The 27,385-nt window shown below is 43.2% G+C and overlaps 5 protein-coding genes across 6 annotated transcripts in view; 3 read left to right on the plus strand and 2 right to left on the minus strand.

Moving 5' to 3' along the window:
* Positions 1-199, plus strand: part of nrl (neural retina leucine zipper) — a 7,246-nt gene extending 7,047 nt beyond the window's left edge. Inside the window, exon 5 of the mRNA XM_068319944.1 lies at positions 1-199. This exon is cut by the window's left edge and continues 1,440 nt beyond it. The gene's annotated coding sequence lies outside the window, so the exon portion shown is untranslated.
* A 6,101-nt stretch (positions 200-6,300) lies between these two features.
* On the plus strand, positions 6,301-10,669 carry LOC137599330 (GTP-binding protein REM 2-like). The gene is made up of 6 exons (XM_068320185.1): positions 6,301-6,339; positions 6,453-6,513; positions 7,339-7,648; positions 7,758-7,831; positions 9,158-9,335; positions 10,047-10,669. The coding sequence occupies exons 2-6, from the start codon at positions 6,460-6,462 to the stop codon at positions 10,337-10,339; spliced, it is 909 nt and encodes a 302-aa protein (XP_068176286.1). The 5' UTR covers positions 6,301-6,339; positions 6,453-6,459; the 3' UTR covers positions 10,340-10,669.
* A 1,547-nt stretch (positions 10,670-12,216) lies between these two features.
* Positions 12,217-20,073, minus strand: paics (phosphoribosylaminoimidazole carboxylase, phosphoribosylaminoimidazole succinocarboxamide synthetase). Its single transcript, XM_068320029.1, has 15 exons — positions 19,532-20,073; positions 18,826-19,308; positions 18,699-18,758; positions 18,010-18,615; positions 17,629-17,694; positions 17,225-17,382; positions 15,435-15,477; positions 15,133-15,330; positions 14,126-14,304; positions 13,827-14,006; positions 13,629-13,742; positions 13,461-13,544; positions 13,137-13,317; positions 12,881-13,039; positions 12,217-12,787 (listed from the first exon to the last, which is right to left on the minus strand). Exons 1-15 carry the CDS (start codon positions 19,929-19,931, stop codon positions 12,621-12,623), a joined length of 3,078 nt encoding a protein of 1,025 aa, XP_068176130.1. The 5' UTR covers positions 19,932-20,073; the 3' UTR covers positions 12,217-12,620.
* On the plus strand, positions 15,481-23,552 carry ppat (phosphoribosyl pyrophosphate amidotransferase). 2 transcript variants are annotated; one of them, XM_068320030.1, is made up of 11 exons: positions 15,481-16,174; positions 20,362-20,428; positions 20,642-20,848; positions 20,989-21,101; positions 21,186-21,331; positions 21,452-21,524; positions 21,613-21,764; positions 21,947-22,074; positions 22,158-22,379; positions 22,627-22,747; positions 22,836-23,552. In XM_068320030.1, the coding sequence occupies exons 1-11, from the start codon at positions 16,047-16,049 to the stop codon at positions 22,997-22,999; spliced, it is 1,521 nt and encodes a 506-aa protein (XP_068176131.1). In that variant the 5' UTR covers positions 15,481-16,046; the 3' UTR covers positions 23,000-23,552. The 2 variants fall into 2 exon arrangements, with proteins under 2 accessions (XP_068176131.1, XP_068176133.1); XM_068320032.1 differs by having other exon boundaries at positions 16,054-16,190.
* Positions 23,553-23,686: 134 nt separating this feature from the next.
* si:dkeyp-117h8.4 (uncharacterized protein LOC572032 homolog) lies at positions 23,687-26,980 on the minus strand. The gene is made up of 7 exons (XM_068320083.1): positions 26,847-26,980; positions 26,655-26,718; positions 26,146-26,201; positions 25,969-26,002; positions 25,852-25,877; positions 25,683-25,770; positions 23,687-25,589 (listed from the first exon to the last, which is right to left on the minus strand). The coding sequence occupies exons 1-7, from the start codon at positions 26,922-26,924 to the stop codon at positions 24,127-24,129; spliced, it is 1,809 nt and encodes a 602-aa protein (XP_068176184.1). The 5' UTR covers positions 26,925-26,980; the 3' UTR covers positions 23,687-24,126.
* Between the last annotated feature and the right edge of the window lie 405 nt (positions 26,981-27,385).

Genomic DNA, 27,385 nt, shown 5'->3' on the forward strand with positions numbered 1-27,385 from the left:
TCTATTTATTGTTTATTTATGTTCTGATTTTACTGATTTTATTCCATTAGTGTGCATTTTTACTTCCCTACAGTTTATCATTTTGTCTGATTGTGACTAGAATTAACACTATTTTTGAAAAAGAGATGACCATTATGGTTTCCTGCTCCTGTTGTAGTGTGGTTTCATATGAAAATGAAATAAACAAAGTACTTCACCATCCCTGTCAATCTGTGGTATATTTTTGAGCACCCTATATGGCTTTAATGTAATCTTTTTTCTATTCTTCTGTCTGAACATCTCACACATTCAATCTTTCACATGCCCTTTCACTCGCTCTGCAGCCCCCCATGGCTTGCTCCATCCCTCTCTTTATCTCTGTGCCTCTATACTGAGGCACTGACCCTGGGTGTGCACTGTTTGGGATGACCTCATCTTCGGCTCTACCTCCCTCTCTCTGTCTCTCGCTCTCTCTCTCTCTGGCCTGTATAATAGGAGCAGGATTAGACCTATAATAGCGCCCTGGCTGTTCACTGCCGGAGTCTATTGTGGCTTTGTGTGGGAGGGACACACCACTGCTCATGGCCACACTCACATTTTCACAAAAAAACATCCATCCATGGGGACTACAAATGGCTTAATAAAATGGAAATGCATCATGTGTCTTCAACAAGGACAAACTGTAAATGTGGAATCAATTTTCCCATCAAGTCAATTTATTTGCATATAGCATTGAATCACAGCATAAGTTATGTCAAGACACTTTCCTATGGGAGGAGGTCTAGACCACCTCCATTTTTCAGAGAGCCAGTAATCCCACATGAGAAACCATTTGGTGACCGTGGTGAGAGTAAACTGCCCTTTAACAGGTAGAAACATTGACTATATGAAAAACTCAAGGTGGGTTCCCCTCTGCATTGACTGTTTAGGATGAGAGAGATAGAAGGACTGGTATATAGATACTCAAGGAGAGAGAGAGAGAGAGAGAGAGAGAGAGAGAGAGAGAGAGAGAGAGAGAGAGAGACAGAGAGACAGAGAGAGAGAGAGAGAGATGCTGGCTGGGCCAGTGTACATCAACAGGCACAACCAAGTGGCTTGAATAATGTACATGAAAATCTGCATTTGGTATCGACTTGAAATACCCAAATCCCAATGGGACATACCAGTAAAGTTGGTCAAGAATTACAGGACCAAGATGCAGTGGGACTTCAGCTTCCGGATGAACAAACAGCTGCTGGATAACCAACCCAGTGATGGTGGACAATAGCAGAACAAGGCAGTGGTGATAGATGTGGTGATAACATCTGATTGCAACATCAGAAGAAGCGATATGAAAGGTTGTCTTGCCGAACAAATCAAGACAGTTTAGTATGATAGCGTTTGCATTACTTGCCTTATATTGCATTTGAGGTCCACAAAATGGAGCAAACAATCTTCTTTTTTGTATGGCAATTGAGACTGGTTGCTCCTAATGACCCTGCAGCACTATCACCAAGACAATCGATGTGGGAATGACTAAAGTTAGCATGGAAGTCCTCTATTATACTGAGTTTGTTATATTTGGAACAGAAAGAATCTTCTTTTCCTTTCGGCTGTCTTCTGTATCCTCTTCTCTCACACCAACTACCTTCACGTCCTTTTTCACTACATCCATAAACCTCGTCTTTGGTCTTCCTCTAGACCTCCTGCCTTGGCAGTTCAAAACTCAGCATCCTTCTACCAATATATTCACTATCTCTCCTCTGGACATGTCCAAACCATCTCAGTCTGGCCTCTCTGACTTTATCTCCAAAACCTTTAACATGTGCTGTCCTTCTGATGTACTCATTCCTGATACTATCCATCCTAGATAGGAGAACCTCAGCATCTTCATCTCTGCTACCTCCAGCTCTGTCTCCTGTCTTTTCTTCAGTGACACTGTCTCTAGACCAAACAACATCGCTGGTCTCACCACAGTTTTGTACACCTTTCCTTTCATTTTAGCTGAAACTCTTCTATCACACATCACACCTGACACTTTCCTCCACCCGTTCCATCCTGCCTGGACACGCTTCTTCACCTCTTTTCCACACTCTCCATTGCTCAGGACTGTTGACTGTTGTAAGTACTTAAAATCCTTCACCTTCTTGATCTCTTCTCCCTGTAACCTCACTCTTCCACGTGGGTCCCTCTCATTCACACACATGTACTCTGTCTTACTGCGGCTAACCTTCATTCCTCTCCTTTCCAGGACAAACCTCCACCTCTCTAGCTTCTCCTCCACCTGTTCCCTGCTCTCACTACAGATCACAATGTCATCTGCAAACATCATAGTCCATGGAGATTCCTGTCTAACCTCGTCTGTCAGCCTGTCCATCACCATAGCGAACAAGAAGGGGCTCAGAGCTGATCCCTGATGCAGTCCCACCTCCACCTTGAACTCCTCTGTCACACCTACAGCACACCTCACCACTGTCTTACAGTCCTCATACTTGTCCTGCACCGCTCTAACATACTTCTCTGCCACTCCAGACTTCCTCATACAATACCACAGTTCCTCTCTGGGCAGCTTGTCATAAGCTTTCTCCAGATCTACAAAAACACAATGCAGCTATGTTTTGCCTTCTCTGTACTTCTCTATCAACATCCTCAAAGCAAATACTGCATCTGTAGTACTCTTTTTTGGAATGAAACCATACTGCTGCTCACAAATGCTCATTTCTGCCCTTAGTCTAGCTTCCACTACTCTCTCCCATAACTTCATTGTATGGCTCATCAGCTTTATTCCTCTGTAGTTGCCACAACTCTGCACATCTCCGTTGTTCTTAAAAATGGGCACCAGCACACTTCTCCTCCATTCCTCAGGCATCTTCTCACTATGTAAGATCTTGTTGAACAACCCAGTCAGAAACTCTACTGCCACCTCTCCTGCCCTCCTCACTTCATCCTGGCTAATCTTTGTTAGTTCCTGGTCCACAGCAGTCACCTCTTCTAGTCTTTGTTCTCTCTCATTTTCCACGTTCATCAACTCTTCAAAGTAATCCTTCCATCTTCCCATCACACTACTGGCACCTGTCAATAGACTTCCATCCCTAATCTCAATCACCCTAACCTGCTGCACGTCCTTCCCATCTCTATCCCTCTGTCTTGCCAACCTGTATAGATCAGTGTCTCCCTCCTTACTGTCCAACCTAGCATACAAGTCATCATAAGCCCCTTGTTTGGCCTTTGCTACCTCTACCTTCACCTTACGCTGCATCTCCCCGTACTCTTGTCTCCTATCCTCAGTCCTCTCAGTGTCCCACTTCTTCTTAGCTAACCTCTTTCTCTGTATACATTCCTGTACCTCCTCATTCCACCACCAAGTCTCCTTATCTACTTTCCTTCTAGATGACACACCAAGTACTCTCCTACTTGTCTCCCTGAACACATTAGCTGTAGTTGTCCAGTCGTCTGGAAGCACCTCCTGACCACCCAGAGCCTGTCTTAACTCCTTCCTAAAATTCATGCAACGCTCTTCCTTTTTCAGCTTCCACCATTTCGTCCTCTGCTCTGCCTTTGCCCTCTTCATCTTCCTCACCACCAGAGTCATCCTACACCACCATCCTATGCTGGCTACACTCTCGCCTACCACTACTTTGCAGTCACTGATCTCCTTCAGGTTACACCGTCTACACACGATGTAGTCTACCTGTGTGCTCCTACCGCCACTGTTATAGGTCACTCTATGTTCCTGCCTCTTCTGGAAGAAAGTATTCACTACAGCCATTTCCATCCTTTTTGCAAAGTCAACCACCATTTGTCCTTCTGCGTTCCTCTCCTGGATACCAAACCTGCCCATCACCTCCTCATCACCTCTGTTTCCTGCACCAACATGTCCATTGAAGTCTGCACCAATGACAACTCTCTCACTTCTAGGCATGCTCTGCATCACTTCATCAAAGTGCTTCTCCTCCAGCTCACATCCTACCTGTGGAGCATACCCGCTAACAACATTGAACATTACACTTTTGATTTCTAGCTTGAGACTCATCACTCTATGTGACACTCTTTTACCTCCAGGACATTCCAAACAAACTCCTCCTTCAAGATAACTCCTACTCCATTTACTTTCCTGTCTACACCATGATAGAACAACTTAAACCCTGCTCCTAAACTTCTAGCTTTGCTACCTTTCCACCTGGTCTCCTGGACACACAGTATGTCTACCTTCCTCCTCTGCATCATGTCAACCAACTCTCTACCTTTTCCTGTCATAGTTCCAACATTCAACGTCCCTACTCTTAGTCCTACACTCTTGGCGCTCCTCTTCTCTTTCTTCGAGCGAACGCACTTTCCTCCTTTCCTTCTTCGACCAACAATAGTCCAATTTCCACAGGCACCCTGTAGGTCAACAGCACCGATGGCGGTCGTTGTAAACCTGGGCCTCGACCGATCCGGTATGGAAGTCACAGGTTAGATTCGCATGTTTGATTTGGCAAAAGTTTTACGCCGGATGCCCTTCCTGACGCAACCCTTTGTATTTATCCAGGCTTGGGACCGGCACAATAAGACACTGGCGTGTGTCCTCTTGTGGCTACATTGGAACAGAAGAAATCATTTGTGTAAAATTTGCTAAGACAGAAGGTTTTTTCTGGTGAAGCTGTAATTCCACCACTTTGGCTGGAGTCGTTAAGAACAGAATAATTACAGAATAATTAATTGTGTGAAATGAACAATCTGGGCATTGATCACACAGAAATAGACTCTTTCAGTTCTAAACAGTAACGGGAAGGCCAAAACATGGGCAATGGAGATAGTGTCACAGCAGACAAAAGAACAGGTATGACAAGATTTTTGTGGTTTTGTCTCACACTCCAGATTAGAGAAGCCATTTCTATACTGAACACCTCTGTCATAGGGACGATTATCAAATTTGTTCCACATGTGACACGAAAGAGTTGGTTACTGTAGGCTTGTTTACTGGGGGCAATGATGGCACAAGTAGTTAATTAATGAATAACTTGATTAAATTTATATCAACAGTGCAAGGATTAAAACAATGCAAAAACAAAAATCCTCTGTTTAGACTCATTCTAAGCTGTCTCATAGACTCATTCACAAAGTTAATGAACTAGAATTAGAGGTAGTCCTCAACCAATGAACGCAATTGTTTCTAGGCAGAAACCTAACCTGGCCAACACTGGTTCTTACATCATTTAGTTCCTACAGGGGGCAACACTATCACTATAAAAAAATTTTTTTAATGAAATAACAGGCAGGTTGTAACAGGCAGTCTGGCTCTAACTTTCAACCTGGCTTGAATTGTCGGCAGTCAATGTTACGCTGCCTGGTGTGGGTTGTGGCACCAAGGGTGATTGTTCGTATCTACGATTGTTCACAAGTTGGATGTTCGTATCTTGAGGACTACTTGTTTTAATTTTGTTGTTTAAACGAACTGTTTGATTATTTATTCACGTATTTTTAAGATATTTTTATTACAGCATTTATTAATTTCACACAACAGAACTTCAGGTAAAAGGAAATTGTGTACATAAGAATATAGTATTATAACAAAACATTGAAAAAACGAAACAAAATTAAATTAAACAGAATTATTCCTCTCTTGCTCGATTAAAAATTAAAAGTATATGCCTTTGAGACATTTCAAAGACTTATTGCACATGTAGTACTGTAGTGTAGTTAATGGGTTTTTTTTATTTTCTGATTGTAATTATTTTCAATTTACTGATTTTATTTCAGTAGTTTGCATTTTTAGTTTATAATTTTATCTGATTATAAAAAAAAAATTAGTAAAGAAGAAATGGCCACTGATATTTCCTGCTATTGTTGTTGTGGGGTTTGTCACGAAAACGAAATAAACAAATAAAATGACTAAACTTTACCCACACATACTGTAGCAAAGCCAGGTCGAGAGAACCCTTGTCTTATGGTGCCCCCTAGTGGCTGGTCTCCTTATCGTCATCTCCTGACTCAGGAGCGTCCCTCCTCACTGATGCTACCTGCCTGCACTACGCGTCACACTTCTACCGCTGGGCTCCGTGAGGTGGGGGAGGCGCTGGAGGGGTGAGGGGGGGGGGGGGCGAGATTCACGCCTCGACATCATTGATGTTCAGGCAGAGTTTGGAGAACGGTGGTGGGTGAAGGTGCTGACTGGAGCACAACTGGACCTCAGCCCCCACCTGAGCAGACGGAGTGATAGTAGACAGAGATAGGAGGGGGAGCAAAGTGAGGGAGAGAGAGCAACACAAACAGAGAGAGATAGAGAGGAGGGAGGAGAGAAAGAAAGAGAGAAGGAGTGCGAGAGAGGAGGGAGGAGAGAGAGAGAGGTGGGAGAGAGAGACCGTGCTTACTCTGTAGTCGCCGTGAACCCCGTGACAGGTGAGAGATCATACCTGCTGTGACTTGAGCGTGGGGTTGATAACGTCAGTGGGTAGGGAGGAGGAGGGGGGTGGTGTTTTCTGGAGTCCTCATTCCCGGTCGATTGACTTCAGTTTGCAGATGCCGACAGATGTGCCCGAAGAGAGGCTCAACACCGAGGAGACCGAGACCAAGGTAGGACACCAGGACCGGGACGAAGGGTCCGAAGCCGGGCTTTGGGGAGACATCAGGATCAGGGCAAAGTGGTGGTGGTGGTGGTGGTGTGTGTGTGTGTGTGTGTGTGTGTGTGTGTGTGTGTGTGTGTGTGTGTGTGTGTGTGTGTGTGTGTGTGTGTGTGTGTGTGTGTGTGTGTGTGTGTGTGCGTGTGCGCGCCTGTGCGCGTTTCAGGTAGGTGTTAGTGGTCCACACTGGGGTGTCCATCACTCCAATCACTCTCGTCTTTATTTTTTTAATTATTAAAGACACTTTCTGTCTAACTGGAGAGTAATTTTCCTACTTGAGCATTTATAACACAGTTATTAGTAACATTATACCAGATGATTCAGTTACGAACTGATGAGGTTCAGTGGTGTTCTTTCTCATCACAACCTCCTGTGCACTTATTACAAATATACAGCCAAGTGTTTGAATTCTTTAACTAGCTTTCAGCTTAACACACAACAAATGAATGACAACTTTTAATTGAATTAATATTTTTACCTACAGCTGAATGGTTAGTTCAAGGGAGCTGGCTAGCTATGCTTACCATTACTGAGTCTCGAATCGTGTAGTAAAGTATGCTATGTGTTGGAATATCTATGTGTTTATTTGTTAATTTAGAGAATGTATTTTTGTTTTTAAAACTGCAACATTGCACTTACTGGAAATGTTCAAGTCTTGTCAATCACAGCATGTTTCTGCTGCTTATTAGATCACAATAAATCAGTGGTACTTAACACACATTAATCCTTTTAAGTGTTAGATGACACAGGTGCCCCTTTGTTTTCCCTTCTCATCCAGTGCGACAGCATGACTCTGTCCAGCACTGCAACTGTTCGCAGAGGAAGCACCCCACTGCCGATTAAGCACCAGCTGAGACGAGAGGAAGCTGTCCACGATGACTGCGACTGGACGTCGGGAGCAGTTGGACCTTCTGCTTCACCAATCAGCTTCAGCCCCGCCTTGGAGGACACTGTGACTGTGGCTATGGAAGGAAGACACGACGGGCCTTTAAGGATTGCTCTTCTTGGGCAGAACGGTGTGGGAAAGTCCTCGCTGGCCATTGCCCTGGCTGGAGATATGGACAGGACTGCATCTGTGGATTCTGAAGGTACAAACTAATGAAGAGCAGTGTAATGCAGGGGAGAGACACAACAGGTAAATGAATAACAACAGCCATCAGCCATCTGAGACCTTACTCATGCTCTCCCTGTCCTTAGGGGAGGGTTATATGCGTACAGTCGTAGTAGATGATGAGGAGAGCACCATCGTTATCTATGACAACTGGAGACAGGTGAGCCCAACAACTCCGCTCTGCTCCCACGCTGCTCCCTCATTAGACCACAGAGACCGGCCTGCTGCTCCTGTGGATACAGTACACTCACCTCTGGTCCTCAGAAGGAAGCACAATCATTTAACTCCATTAATAAGGCACTGAAAATCTATATTGTCAGTGAACGGTATACATTAGTGTTGACCAAATTATCCCATATCTTTATTTCATTGCATTTGTTCCGTGTTTAAAGGCTGATAATAGTGTGTGTGTGTGTGTGTGTGTGTGTGTGTGTGTGTGTGTGCGTGCGTGCGCGCGCGTGTGTGTGTGTGTGTGTGTGTGTGTATATACAGTGTATATATACTGTGTGTGTGTATATATATACATATACATATATATATACATATATATATACATATATATATACATATACATATATATACACACACATATATATATACACACATATATATATACATATATATATATATATATGTGTGTGTGTGTGAGAAAATAAAGCCTAATATATTTCTTAGAAAACTGACATCCATCCATCCAATTAAAGAAATGGTTGTATCCCAGCATGCAATGGGCATAAGGAAAGGTATACCTTGGGTACATAAAAATACAACTAGCATGTGTCATTAGAAAGAAGATGGAAGGGAAAAGATATTGTCAAGTGACCCAGATAAAACACCAAAAAGTAAACAACATAGAAAATGAGAGGAGCAGATAAACAAATGATCAGTATGTGGAGCATATTTCAGATGTGCTGATATTGTCTGTCTGGAACATATTGCTTGGTTTATTGTGTTTGACAGCAGTATAACAAGAACTGATGCCAAGCTCAGGGAAACTGCAAAAAGAGGACAATGAAACTGCTGCATCTGCTTTAACTGAGGAAAGCTCATTATCAGGTTGTGGTGCACACTTTTTTCTTCTTTTCCCTTGAGGTGCAGTTCAGAGGCATCTGTGTGTGGATGTGTGAAAGAGCAAAGCGAGCTAGCTCTGCCCACGGGGCAGATGTGCCAACCGCATTAGTCTATTGGATTGTGGATGGATGTGTGAAAACTAAGCACACACATTTTTGACACATTTGTGTCTTTTTTTGACGTGATTTGTGCGTCCTATAATAAGAATTTAAGACGATTTACCATTTTTGTTATTTATGGCACTGATTCCCCACTCAGACACAGATTTTAGATGGAGCGCCCAATTCCCTGCATACCAGGCAAATTAGAAAGCCATTACAATCACTCTATGTAACCTTAACTTCTCGTTTAGATGATAGTTAAATGGCAACCACAGACCTGTAACATGCAGTGTGTCGATCTGTGTGTCCTTCAGGACCTGTCGGCTTTGCTGTGTGAAGTGTGTGTCCTGGTGTTTTCGGTGACTGACAGGCGGAGTTTCCATCGCACCGCTCAGCTCCGGCTCCTCCTGAGGGAGACTCAGCCCCAGACTCCCATCATCCTCGTCGGTAACAAAAGCGACCTCGTTCGCACGCGTGAGGTCACCTCTCAAGGTAAGACAAATCTCCACTTTCATCTCTACCATTTTGCAGTTTTCTCATTCAGACACTGTTTTCACAGTTGGCATTTGTACGTCTTTATCTCTGTCATCTAAACACAAACGCATTGTGATACAGATGAAAATTGTATTCATTGTATTAAGAAAGTCACAATATCACATATCTGAGCTTTTCTAACTACTTATAAATCAGTGTCAAATCAGAAATATTCTCCTAAAATATGATTAATAATACTCACTTACTATTTTTCTCTGCCTCGGGTATGTCTGCTGTTGTTATGTCCTGGTCTGAGGGGGCACCTGATCATATCGGTCCCCCCAAGACCCAAGAATCAATTTTAGGATTCTGAGTGTTAAGACTATATCAACATGAGCACAGAATGCTTAGGATGATTTGCAACATTTGCAAAAAATATCAATCTTGAGCTTCTCACTGTTTATGGCATATCTTAGGAAAAACTCACAATTAAATTCAATCCAGAAAAACCATCCCAGATATAACTTCTCCAGTATGTGAGAGATTTGTACTTAAGGTTTCATGAAAATAATAAACTTATTTTTTAGTTATGCCCTAAAAACATCATTAGAGACAAATCGCACTTTCAGAATGAGCACAAGTTCACATTGAAACAATGGAAATTAAAAATAAAGCATGAAAACTACCTTTCTGTATCCTGTCCCCTCTCCTCTACCTCTCTTCCATCAGAGGCCATGTCCAGCGCCGCCCTCTACAACTGTCTATATCTGGAGATCTCCGCCTCTCTGGACCACCGTACTCCAGAGCTCCTGGAGTGTGCCGTCCGCCTAGCCAGAGGCCAGTCCCCCTGGCCCCCTGGGACCAGTGCAGAGGACATGAGCGGTGGGGGTCAGCGTGAGAGCATCACCTCCCGCGCCAAACGTTTCCTTTCTAGTCTGGTGCCTCGCTATCCACGAGAACGAGATGTAAGCAAGTTCATGAGGCAGAAGTCCCGATCGTGCCATGACCTGGGGGCCCTGTGATGTGGCACTGCAGGGCCCTCAATGGCCAGATAGCCAGAAGGGATGTAGTATATCAACATTTAAGGGTAAGATAAAGAACAGAGGAGGTGTGAATTTGCCAGAAGGATGGAAGGACAATGTCAGTGGTGATCATCATGTGCAACCGGAAGAAAAAAACAGGGAGAATGATGGCAATATTTCTAATGTTTATTCATAGGATGATTTAGAAATTTTGTATAACATATAACATAAACAGAAGTAGTGAGATATATAAAATAATGTTGTACAACATGTGTAAATAAATCATAGTGACACAAAACTGCTACTGTCATAGCTTAGAGAGATAAATAAAATTTTTCGAGGTCTTGAGGAAATGACTGCATGTTTTTTAACGACTACTTTGCCACATTCTGTTCATTACAACAAAGAGGAAATGTCTAATCGCACACAACAACTGTTCAAGCCTGCGATAAAGTCATGACCACACACATTCAGAGCTCATTAGTGGGTTACACTTTACTGATGATTCATGTTGTTTATTTAGTGGCTATTTGTGGTATCCATGGGGACACTAGGCAGTAAAACAGTGAAATGCCAGCATGGATAGAAGAGAATTAAAGAGATAAAACTGGACTTAGAGCCCATCATGGGAAAAGAGAATGGGATGCTAGAATATTGTAAATAGAGTGACTGTTGCTATGTTACGGTTGTCAAGGAGACCTGAATCCCTGGGACATACACATTATGTCCATTTCAGCTCTGTGACCAGACCTTTATCTTTAAGCCACATATGGATGTCGAGATGGAAAGGCGGAGTCCCGGATTGCTAAATTTTAGTTTTGAATAAAAATTCAAATCTAAATTAAAAATGCAAAGGATTTTTATCAGACATCAGACTCTCTGCACTCATCTGTATCACTCACTACCCTCTGCACTGCCATCCTCCCACTCCCTCCCACACATGAACGAAGATTTAGCACATCACGGGTCATTATACCCATCAATTGTTATCAAAGGGAGAGCTGCACTATAATAGAACAAACAAAATATGGTAACATGATATTGTGACTCAGTCCCCTGGCTGCAAACTGCTGGAACAGATTGAAAGGCTCCCTCTGCTGGCTGTGCTGAAGTCCCATTTGAGTAGAAGTAGAAGTGGCTGAAACGGCAAAATGTAAAATGACAGTATTCATGAAATCCCAATTCACAAGTTGCTAACACTTATATTAAGCAACCAGTTCTCTCAGAGGAAGAGCACCTGTCCCAGAATTGAGAAGAGAAAGACTGGGAGTCAGACTCATGCTGTAAACCTTAGAGACGGAGTGCTTGAAATGGGAGTAGACATCATTTGCATGCGAGCTAACTGCAGCCAGATGGTGTTGTAAAGTGTTTAACGTCAGTGTAAGGAGCTGTAATTGTCTGTTGAATCTCTGTTGTAGGTTCTCAGTAGGACTAGGCATACCATTCACGTTACAAAATAACTAAAGGGGGTGTCAGTAGATGGAATGTATGTACATAAAGCTTTACGGTCTCCTTTAATGAATTTAATGATTAATTCAATCCCTAATCAAAACTTAAATTATTAATCTCACAAATTGGTCATGTATGCGTAATAGAAATGAATACTGAAAAAATCATAACCTTATTATCATGTTAAAGGGACACATTTATGGACGTGTCCCTTTATCTGGGCCCACAGGAGATTTTGATCGATGATCAAGCTCTAGATTAGCGACCTTTCTACCAAGTTTTATCTCAATCTGTCTGGTAGTGTGTGTGTGTGTGTGTGTGTGTGTGTGGGGAGATCAGTGTTTGATTGCACAAATCATTGCGTCACATTTAATCTTCCATCCTCCAAGTCTACCAAAAAGTGAAAGAATCGACAACCAGGTCAGATGATCGACGTTACTGTAAGTTTATTGGTTTTCAAAACTGGTGTTAGACAAATCTTTTTTTTTTTTCCACAGAAAACATTCTAAATGTTGATATATGTTCTGACCAATCAAGGCATGAAAACTAACCAGGGTGGAAAGAGGGAACAGAAATAGCTCGTATAAATGGGATTCAGCTATTAAAATGTTATCAGTTAACTGTCTTCTACCGCTACATGTCTCCAATGAACGAGGTGTATTATGGGATCAAACAACCACAGAAGCTAAACGCTTTCTTAGGAAATGGAATGAATCAAGTGTGTGAAGTTGTTAATGGGGTTTCAGAGAAGAAAAAAAAAAAGACAGGACAGCTGCAGGTAGTGGAGCCCTAAAAAGAACAAACAATGCTCCAAAAGGGGTCTTTAGCCAGTTCAGAGGCTGCAGGCCTGCAACTTCTTGTCAGCCACTTTTAGAGATACCCAGGTGTTGAGCATGGAGGCCCTCAGTCTGCACCACACCAGGTGATTGTTCAGCCCAAAGATCTGTGCAGCGAACTGAGCTGTGGCCTCAGGAGAGAGGATCGTGGAGCAGCCAAGACCTTCAGAAGGAGGAAAACAAGAGGAAGGCTCGGTCACTACCATTAATTAACTCCCATGTCACAAAAACGTAATGGAGGAAGTGCTCCACCTACCACTTGGCAAACGGAGTGATGACCAGACATCTTGTGCTCCCCAGTCTGGAGTGAGCGGTGGGCAGTTGATGACGGGATACGCCGTGTTTCCAGACATCACCGGTCCGAGGCCGTTGCTTCTGCCGGCCACCGCCACAAATACAGTCGGGACGGCATCACCTGAGGGAGACCACCAAAAGGTGTGACTTGATTTAAAAAAATCTGACATTGACAACAATACATCTCATTTTTAAAAAAACAAAACATAAATCCACACCTTCATATTCTCCTTTGATGCGGAGAGTCTCATCCGGACCTTTGTGTGCCGAGGTGACTCTCAGGATGCAGGGGATTCCATAAGAGACACATGCCTTCTTGATTTTTTCACAGTGAGCCATGTCAGAGGTGGAGCCCATCAACACCACCACCCTGCCTGTGGCCCGAGTCTCCAGCAGCAACTACAGACACAACATAGCTTCCCTCAGGGATTGGTCGCACCAGAACAACGCTCAGACAACTAGTTCATGATTAACCGTGTTCCAAAATCCAGATTACAACGTAAACCGATCTGATAAAGTGCAAATTTGGAAAAGGGTTGTACCTTGACCCTTTCAGAGACCCACTCAAAATTCCTCTTCACCATCTGCATTGCTTCAGGGGTGACTTCCTTAAGGTCTCGGTACACCTGACAATTCAAGATCAGTATTATTATTTTTATTTCTTAAAAATGAGCCAGCAGAAAAACACAAAGACCAGATCGCTTCCTGACCTGCTTATCCTTCTGCTGGCTTCGATCACCAGCTGGCCACAGCCTCCACGAATCGTTATCGATCACATCAGCGAGGACAATCTCTTGAGTCTTCACATTGACACCAAACTCGATCTACAAGCAAGAAAGACAAACGGAGTCAGCTGCATAAAGTTGAGGGTTCACACTAGGATGTACCACCTGAAGCCGCACTGATACCTTCATATCAACCAGTGTGCAGTTCTGAGTGGCCCAGGCCCGCTCCAGAATCTCAAAGATGGCCACGGTGCTGCGATTCATGATGTCCACCTCACACTGACCGATGGCGAGCCCAGCCAGAGTGAATTTAGCCTCCAGCAGCTGCTCCTCGGACCACTGGGGATCGTTGTTGGCATCGTCCTACATTCAAAAGCAGCAATCACATAAAGCTTGATGTCCCATCACTTTAGATCACTTTGAGCAAGTTACAGCACTTGAGAGGGAAGACAATGAGGAGGTGGGGATTGTTTCAGACTCACTTTAAAGAACATCTCCATCTTCAGGGGGGCGAAGCGGTAGCCCTCCTTGACTCCTGGATTCCTCTTAAGGAAGGATCCAGTTGCCACCCTCCGACATACCCACTCAATGGGAATCATCTCACACTGGGCTGCAATGAAGGCCGTGTCCGAGTGCTGCTTAACAAAGGCCGTCTTAACACCTGGAGGAACAGGGAGGTCTCAGTCAGACTATAAGGCTTCATAGCAAAAAGCTTTTGATCAATGTTTGAACAAAGAGCAACAAACAGAACTCTACAACACAATTCATTCTGTGTTCCGTTGGATACAGAAAGATCTAAACGTCCATATTAAGTTATAATGCATAAAGATGCATCAAGATAAAAAGCGTGTCCAGTGAGGGGTGTGTGTGTGTGTGTGTGATCAGTCACATTGTGCTTCATTACATGAATTTAAATTTAAAGTCACAAGACAGTCATGAACGCAGCTCGGCTGAGGCCACACTCGTGAGGGGCGTGCAGGACACAGTTACTCAATTAAATGTTAAGTAAATGTCAAGCTGGGCTTCTTGACAAAATGATAGATGTGCACACATCAAGCCCATGACACAATATGTTCCTGACTTGATCAATACAGGTCAGTTCAGGTCAACAAAGTACTGAACAGTTAAGAAAAAAAAATCTATGAAGCGGTAGTCGATGAATGAATGAATGAACAGTTCAAGCACCCAAAACGTGAACACACCATTTGATCTTTGACGAATTTAAAATAAATGACTTTCTTTTTCTTCTTTTTTTGTTTTGACTGACAAAAGGAGCATGTTGTATCACAAATAGTTGGAACTCTTTTAGAGATAAACAAACAATGAACCAAACCACATGTGCAGCTAAATCACGATTTAACACTGTTGCAACTTCATGCAGTCGTGTTCCATTTGTTAACACGACAGCAACCTGTCAACATGCGGGACAGAGTCTTCCGGGTTCGAACACGTGGTGTCGGTGAGGCGATCGGATCAGGTGAGTGCGCACCGGAGTCCTGGAGGAGCTGGAACACGCAGCTCGTGGTTTTGTTGGCAATGGCAGCCTTCCCCTCCATCTGGTCTTTCCTCGCAGCATTCCCAGCAGTGATCTGGTCTTTGGACTGGACCAGAACCAGTCCGGGCTGGTCCACGATTTCAAAAATCTGCTTCGTCTTGCCCTCGTTCAGCATCTTGCCCGTCTTCAACTCTGAAACACGCCGACATGTCAAATAAGAAGAAAAAAAAACTCCTGAATTTGCAGCTGTATGTTTAATTTATACTACTAAATATGAATTTAGATGCATAATGTACCTGCGATGGAAGCCATGGTGGGATTCTGCAAAGATCCGCGGTCCTGGAGAATGAAACAGAACACGCTGAACTGACGTCCAACTTCGTGAAGAGGCTCCAGAGGCGTGCGGGCCAGCGGAGGACGGAAGAGGTCTAATAACCAATCAGCTCCTTCACTCAACCAATCACGACGCACGAAACGCTACCACGTGACCGGGAAGCTCCGAGTCAACGCCAAATATTTGCGGGACGGTTTTTCCGGACTTTGTTCGTGAGACTTCTGACAGGAATGTTAATTTACAAAGTTTTCATCAGGAAAAAGAAGTCTTTCAGCCCCGGTCGTTTGACGTCATCCTGACCAGTGGTTGTCCCCCACGTGGACACCCACGTGTCTCGTGAATTTGCATCCTTTTATTTGTTCAACTCACGTGTTGACATACGGTAACGGTGGCGCGTGTCTTTTTTTTTTGGTGTCATTTGCCAGTTTAACACGAGTTTGTGTCCAATTAAAAAGAAGCGCGTTCGGTTGAGGCGCGCGCTCGTCCCGTCCTATCAGAACGCCTTCAAACTCGCACGCGCGGATTGCTCCTGAAACCAGGCGCGAGACTGACCGACCGACCGGCGCTGACGGGGATGGAGTTTGAGGAGTCCGGCATTGGGGAGGAGTGCGGAGTGTTCGGCTGTGTGGCCGCTGGAGAGTGGCCCACGCACCTGGAGGTGGCCCAGATTCTAACTCTGGGGCTCGTGGCGTTACAGCACAGGTAAAGTATCACACAGGTATGTGCGCGTGCTCGCTCACGAACTGTTCCAGAGTACGTGTGTGAACAGAGAGAGATAAAAGTCAGGTTACACGACATTTTCTAGCTACGTCGCCGGGTTGACCCCAGATGGAACCCAGTAAGTTTCCTGTCAGTTCAAAAGTACAACTCGCACATCTTCTGTCCAGTCCCCCAGTCTGCTAACTGAAGGAACAACCGCGCTACAGAAACGCGTTCGTGGAGACAACGGCTCCCGTGTCAGTCGCATCGTGTGTGCGTGAGTTCCATTTAACGCGGGGCGAGTCGTCAGACGCGTGACTCCACGCAGAGGACGCGGCGTGACCAGAACCTAACTCCGACAGCAAATACATGGGATAACGGCGATTACAAGTGCTAGGAAGAAGTTGTCAGAGTAGGGTCCCTGATCCTAGACTGAAGAACTTTGTGTCAGAGTTACCCCAAATTTTTTATAAGATATTAATATTGAGACATTGACCATAGATCAAAGCTAGTGCTTTGATGTACGAAAAGCACTATCTTTGACCTATGCAAGGAGGCCAGGGTAAAATTTTGAATTCAAGGGTGTCATGGGATGTTGTAGCCTGTGACTGCATTGGTTCTTGTTTTTTGTTAGTCATCTCGATACAGGACCCATTGTAATTTCCCTAGATGTAATAATTATATTGCTTGTTTAATTAGAACAATAGTTAGTAACCTGAAGTGCTGTTTGTGTGAGTTCACATTCATCCAGGTCAGGTCATGGTCATTTGTTAATTTTTCAACATTCAAGAATCAGAAACCTAAAGATACTTAATTTATCGTCATGTGTGGGGAAAACCCTCATTTGTCACATTTGTGACAATCAATAAAATAGTTGTTTTTATCAGCAAGTTGTTTCCAGCTTTGGACGATTGCACACAGATTAACCTCGAAAGGTAGAGGTACGAACTCTATAAGGATATCACATGCTGTTAAAAAATAATTAATTCAGGTTGTTTAGGTTGTGTAGGCTTTTGTAATATTTGTCACAAGAGATCAGTGAACTGTTATTACCTCGCTTTCTGGGGATGGATCATCGGAGGCCATTGAACAAACTGAATTGATCTTTATTATTTGGATGGGATCCTGCTCTTCTTTGCACAGGGATTTGTCCTTATCAGCAAAGGTCAAACCATTATTTGTTTTTTTCGTTGATGTCTGAATCGCAGCATCTGAAAAAGAACAAAAAAATATTAGTTTTACTATTCTTTAAAAACCATATATTTTAAATCTTCTTCGTCGTTTTGCTTGGAATAGGACTTCATCATGATGTCTTTGGTAGCAGTTACAATCGTGGCTTTATCCATTATTTAATTATCATACAACAAGAAAAATCATGGGACTGAGTCAGAAATTGCAAAGGATTCAGTCAATTCATGTGACACCGTGAGTGATTACAGATGGAGGTCATTTCAGACCTTGATTCACAGCTTTCCTCTTCTTTCCTCTGTTTGCAGGGTAGGCAGTCTCTTTGTCAGAATAGTCTGCAAAACGACAGACATTCAGACGTTAAAAGTTAAGCTGTCAATCGGTCCATTTTTTAAATTGATTTCACATGATAAACTTAATTTAGCATGTGAAATCAATTTCCAGAAGTCACAAATCTTCCAGAAGCAGATTTGTGACTTCTGGAAATAAATCCTTTTTTGAGTTGCATCACCAACTCGGATTAATTTAGAAACCCAGAGGATTTGATGTGAAGGATTTCATAATTTGTGCTTTAAAATAAAAAAAACAAGATGTAAATTCTTTTGATCAAACTCCTTAAGACATGAATGCATAATGAGATTTGCACTCACTCATTAATGTGTGCTGCTGATTCAAGTGAAACTCCTGAGCCGTATGCAGCTTCAGTTCTTCGTTGTTTGGTGGAGCATCGGGGCATGTGGACGAAACGGAACCAGAACTTGGAGATCTTTCCTCCAGTGCTCCTGATGTTGTTGTCCTTGGAAAACTCATATCTCCATTCTTCTCACTGTCCTCCAACATTTCAAGTCTGCCTGAATCTGCTTGGTTATCTGCAGCTCCTGCATCCTGTTGTGAGCCATTAGTTGTGCGATTCATGATGGCATCCACCTCATCATAGAATCTCATAACTCGTCTTGGGTCAGCTTCATCGGTCTTTCCTCTGTGGAGGGAGCGGTAAAGGTACTTGAGGTTTTTGTACTTGGTGTGGCATTGTTTCCAGTCCCGTTCAATGCCTTGCTGCATTAATCTCTCAGAGATCTGGACAAAGATGTCTCTCTTTCTTGTTGAGCTTTCCAGCTGTTTGCATATACGATCATCAGACCAGACTTGGACCAGTGCTTTCACTTCCTGGTCGCTCCAGTTTCGACCCGTGTCTGACACCAGGACCACATTAAACTGTTCCGAGTTGGATGGGTCTGTGAGTGTTGGATGGGCATCTGGAGTGAAGAAAAATGGTCAGGGAAGTATATGTAATATAATATTTAAACTGTCAAGTTCACTGATTGTTGATGAGGCATACCTGACTTTCTCCATTTTACTTCCATGTCTCCATCCATCTCATAATCATCACTGTTGTCATCTGGAAATGGATCACACTTTTAGCTTGAAAACAAAACTACAAAATGCACCACATTCTGAACACGTACCATCGTCAATTTCAATCACAACTTCACTTTCTGAGGCTGTCTGTGCTGGTGTTTCTAGCCTCCCTGCTCCCGTTTCTCCATCGTGCACCCTCTTCTTTACATCCATGCTACCGTTGTCCAGTCCCTGGTCCATCAGGATGGCCTCCACCTCATCAAAGAACTTCATGTACTTTCCTGGACCTCCTGTGCTACTGCCTCCAGCAGTGTGTGCGCTTTTAGCTGTCTTGTAGTCATACTTCAAGTTCTTGTATTTTGTCCGACATTGCTTCCAATTGCGGACCACCCCAAAGCTTCTTTGCATTTGGCGAGCCATTTCTTGGAAGATGGATTTGTTGCGTAGTGTGCACTTCAAGCGCTCTCTAATGCGCCGGTCAGCCCAGACGCTCAGCAGTGCTCGCACCTCGTCATCTGTCCAGTGGCGACCCCCCTCTTCAGCCATGCTTGGAGTGTAAGAAAGAGAGCGATGGATTTGGCTCCTGATACCTGTACACAAACGCATAGCCATGTTATCTTTGACTCTAGTTTAAAAATAAAATGAATCTTGTATCATGTTGTAATCTGACTTCAGATTATGTAAAATGTTGAAAGCAGGCAAAAGTATACTACAGTACTACTAGGTTGACTGACATTATCCTCTAATCAGTGAGTTAATCAAAATGTTTGTTGCCATCTGTGCTACAGTTGGGCTCAAACCTACTAAATTTACCTTCCTGCATTGGGATAGTGACTGAGGAAGGGTAGACTCCTCTTTGACTACCCACATCGTCCACCTCTTCCTCCCAGCCCTCCACTGGCCTTCCATCCACTCCTCCTGGCCTGTAGCTTGCTGAAGAGCCTGCTGCTGCGTCATGCTTCCTGCTCTGAAGTCCCAGGCTCCTGCACTTGGCCTGACACTCCCACCAGCTGCGCACAATACTGAGCCTCCTCAGACGCTCTGAGATCAAATCATATGTAGCCCTGCTCTCGACTGCGTGCTGAGATAACACCTCGTCCCACACTGACACGAGAGCCAGCACTTCTGCCTCCCCCCACTGCCTTTCAACCAAGCCTTTTTCCTCTATCACCTCCTTTTCACCTCCCCTTTGTCTCTCTGCTCCTCTCTCCATGTTTAAGCTGACCTGGAAACGCTTTCTTTTCCCCAGTCTGTCTGTCTCTGCTGCCCAGTTCCCTAGGCAACCAGGCGGTTAAGCCTGAAAGCAACGCCTCCATGCAGCAAAGCGGCCTTACCACTGGCTTAAGCTGTGTGCTGAGGAGGCGGGACTAGCTGTAATCTGAGAAGCAGCTTGGTAAATGGACTGAAACGGCAGGAAGACGAGTCTCTTATGGCGGTTTCACAGCCAAGCAGACATTTTTTGTTGTTTCAACAGAAACAAACCAGTTAATTTTGCCTCAAGGCTTATTACAAGCTTTAGGAATTGGGCAAGTCCCTTCATGTGAAATCTTCAGAAAAGACACTGACAGTGTTCATTATGAATTGCATTTCCCTCCACAGGGTTTTCTTTCATCTTCAATTAATATGTGCTTGTTTGCACTTAGGGGACAGGAAAGTGCTGGGATGGTCACGTGTAATGGAGCTTCTCCCCCCACCTACACAACCCACAAGGTAACTTAAATCAAACATGTACTTCATTAGAAATCATTTGAGCTGGTTTTCGTTAATATAGTTTAAATGTAATCCACCATCCTAACAGTCACACACAGGAAGACTGATTTGTATGTTCCTATTATAATACATAACTCCATGTTACTGTCTACTTTTCTTTAATCACTTAACAGATTCATTGATTCCTCTTTCCATTTTTATTTTGTAATTTAGGGAATGGGATTAGTAAGTGCTGCTTTCCCACCTGAAGCTATGCAGAAGCTGCGTTTTGCTAATCTTGGTATTTGTCACACCCGCTATTCAACCACGGGAATCTCAGAGCTGCAGAACTGCCAGCCCTTTGTTGTTGATACCCTGCATGGCAAGATTGCTGTTGCACACAATGGGGAGCTGGTTAACGCTGATGCTCTGAGGAAAAAAGTAAGGAAAGCACCGTAACTGTCCACAGAATCTGATGTATATTGTGTGGGTGTTTAACATTCTCTAATTATTTCAGATTATGGATACACTTGTATATGCTGTGTATAAGTTGAGTGGATGTTTTTAAATTTGCTGTGCAGGTAATGCGCCATGGTGTCGGCCTCTCCACCAGCTCAGACAGTGAGCTCATCACCCAGCTTCTGGCACTGACTCCGCCGATGGAGGAACTGGACACTCCAGACTGGGTTGCCAGGTCATTGTTTAGACTCAATAAGCAAAATGATAAGTCCCCCCTGCCCCCCCAGCACTATTTGAATTGTTTTGTTTTTTATTGTAGAATTAAAAATCTGATGACTGAGACCCCCACATCGTATTCACTGTTGGTGATGTTCAAAGATGTTATCTATGCGGTGCGCGACCCTTACGGGAATCGGCCCCTCTGCATTGGACAGCTTGTTCCTATCTCTAAACTGCACAAGTCAGGTATTCTCAACACATTTGTTCACAATATAATATCTAATTACTGATGAAGATAACGTTCTACCTCGTACCAGATATTTTTATAAGAGGTTGTGTTGTGAATGACCTGCCTATTTTCTCCAGGTGCTGGGGAAGAGGACATCGAGGGGTGGGTGGTGTCATCAGAGTCCTGCAGCTTCCAGTCCATCGGCGCCAAGTCAGTTTTTACCATTGATGCTAAGTCATTAAGTCACTGAAGAAAGTGTTTTGGGTAATGACCATTTCCATGTCCTTCCTTCTCCCAGGTATTACAGAGAGGTCTTACCAGGAGAGATAGTCCAAATATCTAGACATGGAGTCAAATCTTTGAGTGTTGTCCCTCGCCCTGAGGGAGACCCACCTGCTTTCTGTATATTTGAATATGTTTACTTTGCCAGACCAGACTCAATTTTTGAAGGTTAGAACATTAACAATAGATCATCCCTCATGTCACTCTGTTCTCTTAACTGGTTTTAACATAGAACACAATAATAATAATAATAATAATAATAGACCTTTATTGTCCCACAGTGGGGAAATTTGTGCAAGACATTCAAGTGGAAACATGTATGTTCAGTATTGCATACTACTTTTTTGCAGGGCAGATGGTCTACACTGTCAGGCAGCGCTGTGGACAGCAGTTAGCCATTGAAGCTCCAACGGATGCTGATGTGGTCAGCACTGTGCCAGAATCTGCAACTCCTGCTGCACTGGGCTATGCTCAGCAGGTTAGCCCACTGTTAAATATAAAAAAATACTATTATATAATCACCTTTTGATGAACCACTGTCTCCTCTTTTCCCCCTCTCAGTCTGGGTTACCATATATTGAGGTTCTGTGTAAAAACCGCTACGTTGGGAGAACATTTATTCAACCAAACACCCGCTTGAGGCAGCTGGGAGTGGCCAAGAAATTTGGAGCTTTGACAGACAATTTTGCTGGGAAACGAGTGGTGCTAATTGATGACTCCATTGTCAGAGGAAACACCATCTCCCCTATTATAAAACTGCTGAAAGAAGCTGGAGCAACTGAGGTTTGTTAGCTGAGGATGTTACAAATTGTAATTACTTTATATAGATGTTTGAATAATGGTCCCCGGGGTTGTAAGGTCTTTAAAGCAAAGAAAAAATGTTTTTGTGTCCCAGCCAGTCTATTAAAAAGAAGGATATCGGTTTCATTTTATAACAGACTACAGGCATTGTAGAGAAGAGTCATCAGGGTCAATAAGTCCCTTCAATCAGGAGGACTTTTAGAACTACTGACGTGTATATTCTGGACAGGTCCACATCAGAGTTGCCTCACCACCAATCAGGTACCCTTGCTACATGGGGATCAATATTCCAACAAAGGAGGAGCTAATTGCCAACAAGCCAGAGTTTCAGGACATTGCTGGATACATTGGTAAGCATTGATATGTTAACCTCAGTCTTCGGTGTGTCATCCTCTTGTTCTTAGTTTGATCCATGTCACTATTAACCTTGTCATATAGGCGCTGACAGTGTTCAGTATCTGACTGTGGAAGGCCTGGTTTCAGCGGTCCAGGAGGGAATCGCCTCCCTAAAAGGCAAGATCAGCTCCAGTAAATCCAGCAATGGTGTAGGCCACTGCACTGCTTGCCTGACTGGGAAGTATCCAGTGGAGCTCCAGTGGTAACTGGTGCATTGACCATAACCTCTAATACAACAGCACTGTGGATTTACTTTCAACTTTGCAAACCGTTACCTGTGGATGAGAAGTTTCTTGCAGACTGAAGTGGTTGGGCGTCTCCTGGCTGAAATCTAGGACACTGATGTATTAACTACAACCATATCGTGTCATTGATTCAGAGAGGGCTGCTGTCCTCTGGTCTTTTCAGTTATGTTAGTAATGTTGCTTTGCTGAGTAGAGGTATGTTTTCCTTGCTACAGTTTACTTCATCTTGATGTCACTGAGTAATCAAAGATGCACCACTCATTTTTTGTATTTTTTGGAGTATCATATCAGTACATTGTGTCTGAAACATTTTTCATATATTATTAAGACCATTACATCATAGACCATTACATCTGCCATGTCAGAAATGCACTAGTGACCACAGTGAAATTGTCTTAATATTTCTAAATTTTGCTGATCTTTGTTTACTTAAAATTAATTGTTCTACAGTATTTGAGTCTGTTGTATATTGTTTTCTTAACATAGCATGAATAGACTGACGGTGTAAACAATAAAAGAGTAATGACATTGCAAATGCTTTACATATTTCACATTAATACAATTTATTATAATGAACAAGTTTTAAGAACACAAAATGATATTAACATTGATGGTACACCAAAGTGGTTAACATTTTTCTAAGGTGGTATTAAAAGGTACAAAAATATCCCAAAAAACTTCCAAGAAGGAAACAAAGACAACTTTGAGTTTAGGTTTTCAGAACAATTCAGTTAAGTGGACTGAAGTCAATATTGAGGTGTAATCTGTTGGTTGTATCAGACCTCATGCTGCTTGCATATTCCTTTCACACATCTGATGTTTGGTTGGTTTTCCCTCCATCGCTTCGTTCTATTTTTGTTGGGATGTGCAGGAGGTGATTTGGAGAACAGGAATGTTTGAGTCCATAAAGAAAAACTAAAGATTGGAAACAACAGCAAGGGATACACCCATTGCGACTTAACAGAGAATACATTACATTACATTTCAGCACAATTTTACTGAAAGCATAAAAAGACAATACAGTTTTGACGAAATGGCTGATCCAGGCCAGAAAGCTGAAGTACAGACATGTTACACCCTTGACTCATTCAGCTGTCCTGAGCAGAGCCCTGCTGGGTGATGAATCCCTGAAACATGCTGCGTTTACTTGGGCTTCTGGAGAAGCAATAATGCTCACATTCAGATTGAGAGAGACTGTGCCTTCGCATCTCCATACCATGGCGTTTAAATTCGGGAGAGGATTCAGGGTAGTCGTCCCTGGAACGTTTGGACTGGGGGTGGCTGCTCAAGCTTAGCTCTCTGTGGCGTTTCCTCAAAAGAGAGCGGTGGGGTGACAAAGCGAGGGCAGCCAGAGCTGAAGAAGAGTGGCCTCTGGTGGCTTCAGAGCTTCTCAGACAATACCGGCACGGAAGCCCCCTGAAAAAAGGGGATTTGTTCTGGCACACAAACTTGTGGTAAAGTTTTATGAAGTCCTCATCAAGCTCCTTTGGGGAGTCAGAGTTACGGGTGAATGGCAACGACGAGTCAAAGGATAGGTGCCGACGGAGCCTACGATGACCTGCTTTGGCTGACAGAGGGGAAGATGGCTGTGATTGGAAGGAATGATGGGAATCTTTCTCATAAAGCATGCTCCGTGGCACAGATGGCTTTGGTGGAGGGGAGGAGAGAGAAGTGGACATTGATCTGGGCCGTGTAGCTTCTGTGGAAAAGAGTTCCTCTGGTTGTGCTTTAGGGCTTCTGTAAAAAGAATGAGGTGATCTACTGAGGCTACTGGCCATTCTTGCTTTTAAGGGACTGGGCCTGAGTGGGGAGCAGCTGATGTTTGCGCTCTCTGCAGCAGCAGTGGTGTGTATTGGATACATGGCGCTCCTATCAGTCTGCGGCGAGTGTGCACCGAGAGAAAACCTTTTATGTTTGACAGCCAGGCCCAGGGATGTTTTTGCAGTGGGATATGATGGTCGTGGAGGACTCACAATATAGGAGGACTGTTCCATTTGGGACATATTGAACGTCTCATTCAATGAGATTGGTTTAGGTTGAGATGTCTCAGAACAATCAGAGAGATCAATGACGAGGACAGGTGGGTTGTGCTCACCTCTCACCCTACTAGGTGACTGCTGCTTTGACTGTGGACTGACCAGCATCCGCAATGGAGACCGATGGACAGCATCAGTTCCCATCACCTGGATTTTCACAGGGCTGCTTATCATCTCTTTAATCGGTGTCTTGCTGGTAATCTGTCTGGGATTGCTGTGTCTCGCTGTGACAATGAAGGTATCGTTGAGATAAGTTCTATTCGGTTGCTGTCGCCATCGGCGGTACCTCCGCACCACGGAGTCAGCGGCCTCAGTGACATGCCGTCGATGCCAGGCCCTCCCTATTCGATTAATCATGCTGGGATAGAGCTCCACGAAGGATTTGCCATGACTTCTAAGAGACATTTCCAGTTCCTCATCGTGGTCTTCAGGTTGGAATTCTGTACTAGAAAAGCTTTTCTGACTTTCATCAAATGAGCTCACGGTCAGCTGAGTTACGTCACTTCTAGCCTCACCTGTAGAGCACAAATGGGAGAATAGACACATTCTGTTCATGGGAATCTTAATGATGCATTTGAAAACTTTTTCTATTGCTGACTTGTTCTTACCATAATCCTCCACAGTACACTGTGTCGAGGAAACAGAAGAAACACCAGTGTCGTGGGTTCCAACATCCTGATGTGTAATATCCAACTGCTGAAAATATACCATAATATTTAGGGTTCTGATTTATACATTTTTAAGACAGCGCTGTTGAAACAACCACAGTACACATACCTGAGATTCTCTTGTACTGTCATGAGCTGTGGTGAAATAAATCAGGAGTCAATTTTGTAAATATGTCATCTTTAAAAATCTTTTTGTAAATTTCTCATTAGGTTTTAGGTTACTAACCTCTCAGTGAGTCATCTCTCAAATCTGTCAGGCTCTGAGGATTACATACATTTTATATACAGTACAGTTAATTCAAATCTGAGTTAACAGAGGAGTACCACTGTGTACATTATACTACATTATATGTGGTAACAGAATTGTATTATTATATTAGTGTTGTATAACAGTGATCCAAACCTGTGATTCCAAGCTGCTCAGGACTGTTTCTGACCGCTTCATGTACTTCTGAATTACTTCAACATGTAAAGAGTCAAGAAGGAAAAGAGAACAATTACCAAACTCCCATGACAAACACTGACATGTTAGACTGAATGGAAAATGGAAAAGTAAATAATGATAATATCGTACGTTTGAATGCACGACTTTGTTACGCAAATTTTGTGATTAACGACTCAGTCAAAGATGTACAATTATAATGATCAGCAAAAAAGACTGTCAAATACATATTCTCTTGTTATGTTGATGGCTAGGGTTATAAATATATATAAATATAAAACACAGAAAATGAACTTTTACATACATTTAACTCAATGGATAAACAAAAGGTTGCATTGAGTCTGTCTATTGACTCATTTGCCGAATAACTAGAACAGATGGAACGGATGGAAGCTACTGCTAACATGGAGACCCTTAAGTTGGCCCGAAGCCAGGTTATAGTCGCTCTGTAACATCCACTGTTGACTTACATCGGATGTTTGTATTGTTGAAGTCCACCTCTCTGCCGCCGTCTTGACATTGAAGCCTTGAATACTGTTGAGGAGACACATGAGTAACAACGTGGGATTTTTACATGTCAACGTTTATGGGCAAGCTAACCTTAGCTAGCACATTTCATGCTAATTGTTACGTTACCAACACCCACCGCCACAAGTACAAACCTTGTCTATGATTCGATCTATTGAGCGTTTGTACTTCAAGACGTTTGAATGCATCTCATTATTTAAGCGCATGTCCATGTTGCAAAAAATACGTTTTCTTTATGCTGACAGTGACAGTAGAGGGGTGTTTGAGCTACAAAAAACGGCGCTTTAAGTTCGAAATCCCTTCGCCACAACTTGGAGATAGTTGATTGGACAGTGTTCATGGTGCTTTTGGGTGTTATAGGACATTCAGGTTTCCCACATTTAGCCAATATACTGTGTATTATTGGAATAAAACATCTCACAACGCGTAGTAATATTTGATTTTTTTTGTTTCAACAAATATAGAAATAATTAATTCCAGTTATATACAGGATAAAGGGTACCGTGTCAGCATTTGCAACATCACGAAGTCGACAGTATTCGAATAAATGAACCCCACATATTTCCGTCTTCTGTTTTCAGTCAAATCAGTTAATACAATTGCTAAATAATCGTTCTCATGAACATTGTACTTTCTCTTTATTAATTGTTGTTACACTGGTTTTAGTAAGTGA

Source organism: Antennarius striatus, chromosome 7 (genome assembly GCF_040054535.1).
Source record: "Antennarius striatus isolate MH-2024 chromosome 7, ASM4005453v1, whole genome shotgun sequence".
Classification (NCBI taxonomy): domain Eukaryota; kingdom Metazoa; phylum Chordata; class Actinopteri; order Lophiiformes; family Antennariidae; genus Antennarius; species Antennarius striatus.

What these genes read in the sequence shown, in the direction of transcription:
- LOC137599330 (XM_068320185.1), top strand. Translation starts at nt 6,460, where the DNA reads ATGCCGACAGATGTGCCCGAAGAGAGGCTCAACACCGAGGAGACCGAG. An exon ending in CCGAGGAGACCGAGACCAAG is followed by an intron (nt 6,514 to 7,338) that starts GTAGGACACCAG and finishes CTTCTCATCCAG; the next exon opens with TGCGACAGCATGACTCTGTC. An exon ending in TCTATGACAACTGGAGACAG is followed by an intron (nt 7,832 to 9,157) that starts GTGAGCCCAACA and finishes TGTGTCCTTCAG; the next exon opens with GACCTGTCGGCTTTGCTGTG.
- ppat (XM_068320030.1), top strand. Translation starts at nt 16,047, where the DNA reads ATGGAGTTTGAGGAGTCCGGCATTGGGGAGGAGTGCGGAGTGTTCGGC. An exon ending in CTCGTGGCGTTACAGCACAG is followed by an intron (nt 16,175 to 20,361) that starts GTAAAGTATCAC and finishes GTTTGCACTTAG; the next exon opens with GGGACAGGAAAGTGCTGGGA. An exon ending in TTCCAGTCCATCGGCGCCAA is followed by an intron (nt 21,525 to 21,612) that starts GTCAGTTTTTAC and finishes TCCTTCTCCCAG; the next exon opens with GTATTACAGAGAGGTCTTAC.
- paics (XM_068320029.1), bottom strand. Translation starts at nt 19,931, where the DNA reads ATGGAGAGAGGAGCAGAGAGACAAAGGGGAGGTGAAAAGGAGGTGATA. An exon ending in AGTAAAATGGAGAAAGTCAG is followed by an intron (nt 18,616 to 18,698) that starts GTATGCCTCATC and finishes TCTTCACTCCAG; the next exon opens with ATGCCCATCCAACACTCACA. An exon ending in TCAGCAGCACACATTAATGA is followed by an intron (nt 17,695 to 18,009) that starts GTGAGTGCAAAT and finishes GTCGTTTTGCAG; the next exon opens with ACTATTCTGACAAAGAGACT.
- si:dkeyp-117h8.4 (XM_068320083.1), bottom strand. Translation starts at nt 26,924, where the DNA reads ATGGACATGCGCTTAAATAATGAGATGCATTCAAACGTCTTGAAGTAC. An exon ending in TAGATCGAATCATAGACAAG is followed by an intron (nt 26,719 to 26,846) that starts GTTTGTACTTGT and finishes TCTCCTCAACAG; the next exon opens with TATTCAAGGCTTCAATGTCA. An exon ending in GAGAGATGACTCACTGAGAG is followed by an intron (nt 25,878 to 25,968) that starts GTTAGTAACCTA and finishes ATTTCACCACAG; the next exon opens with CTCATGACAGTACAAGAGAA.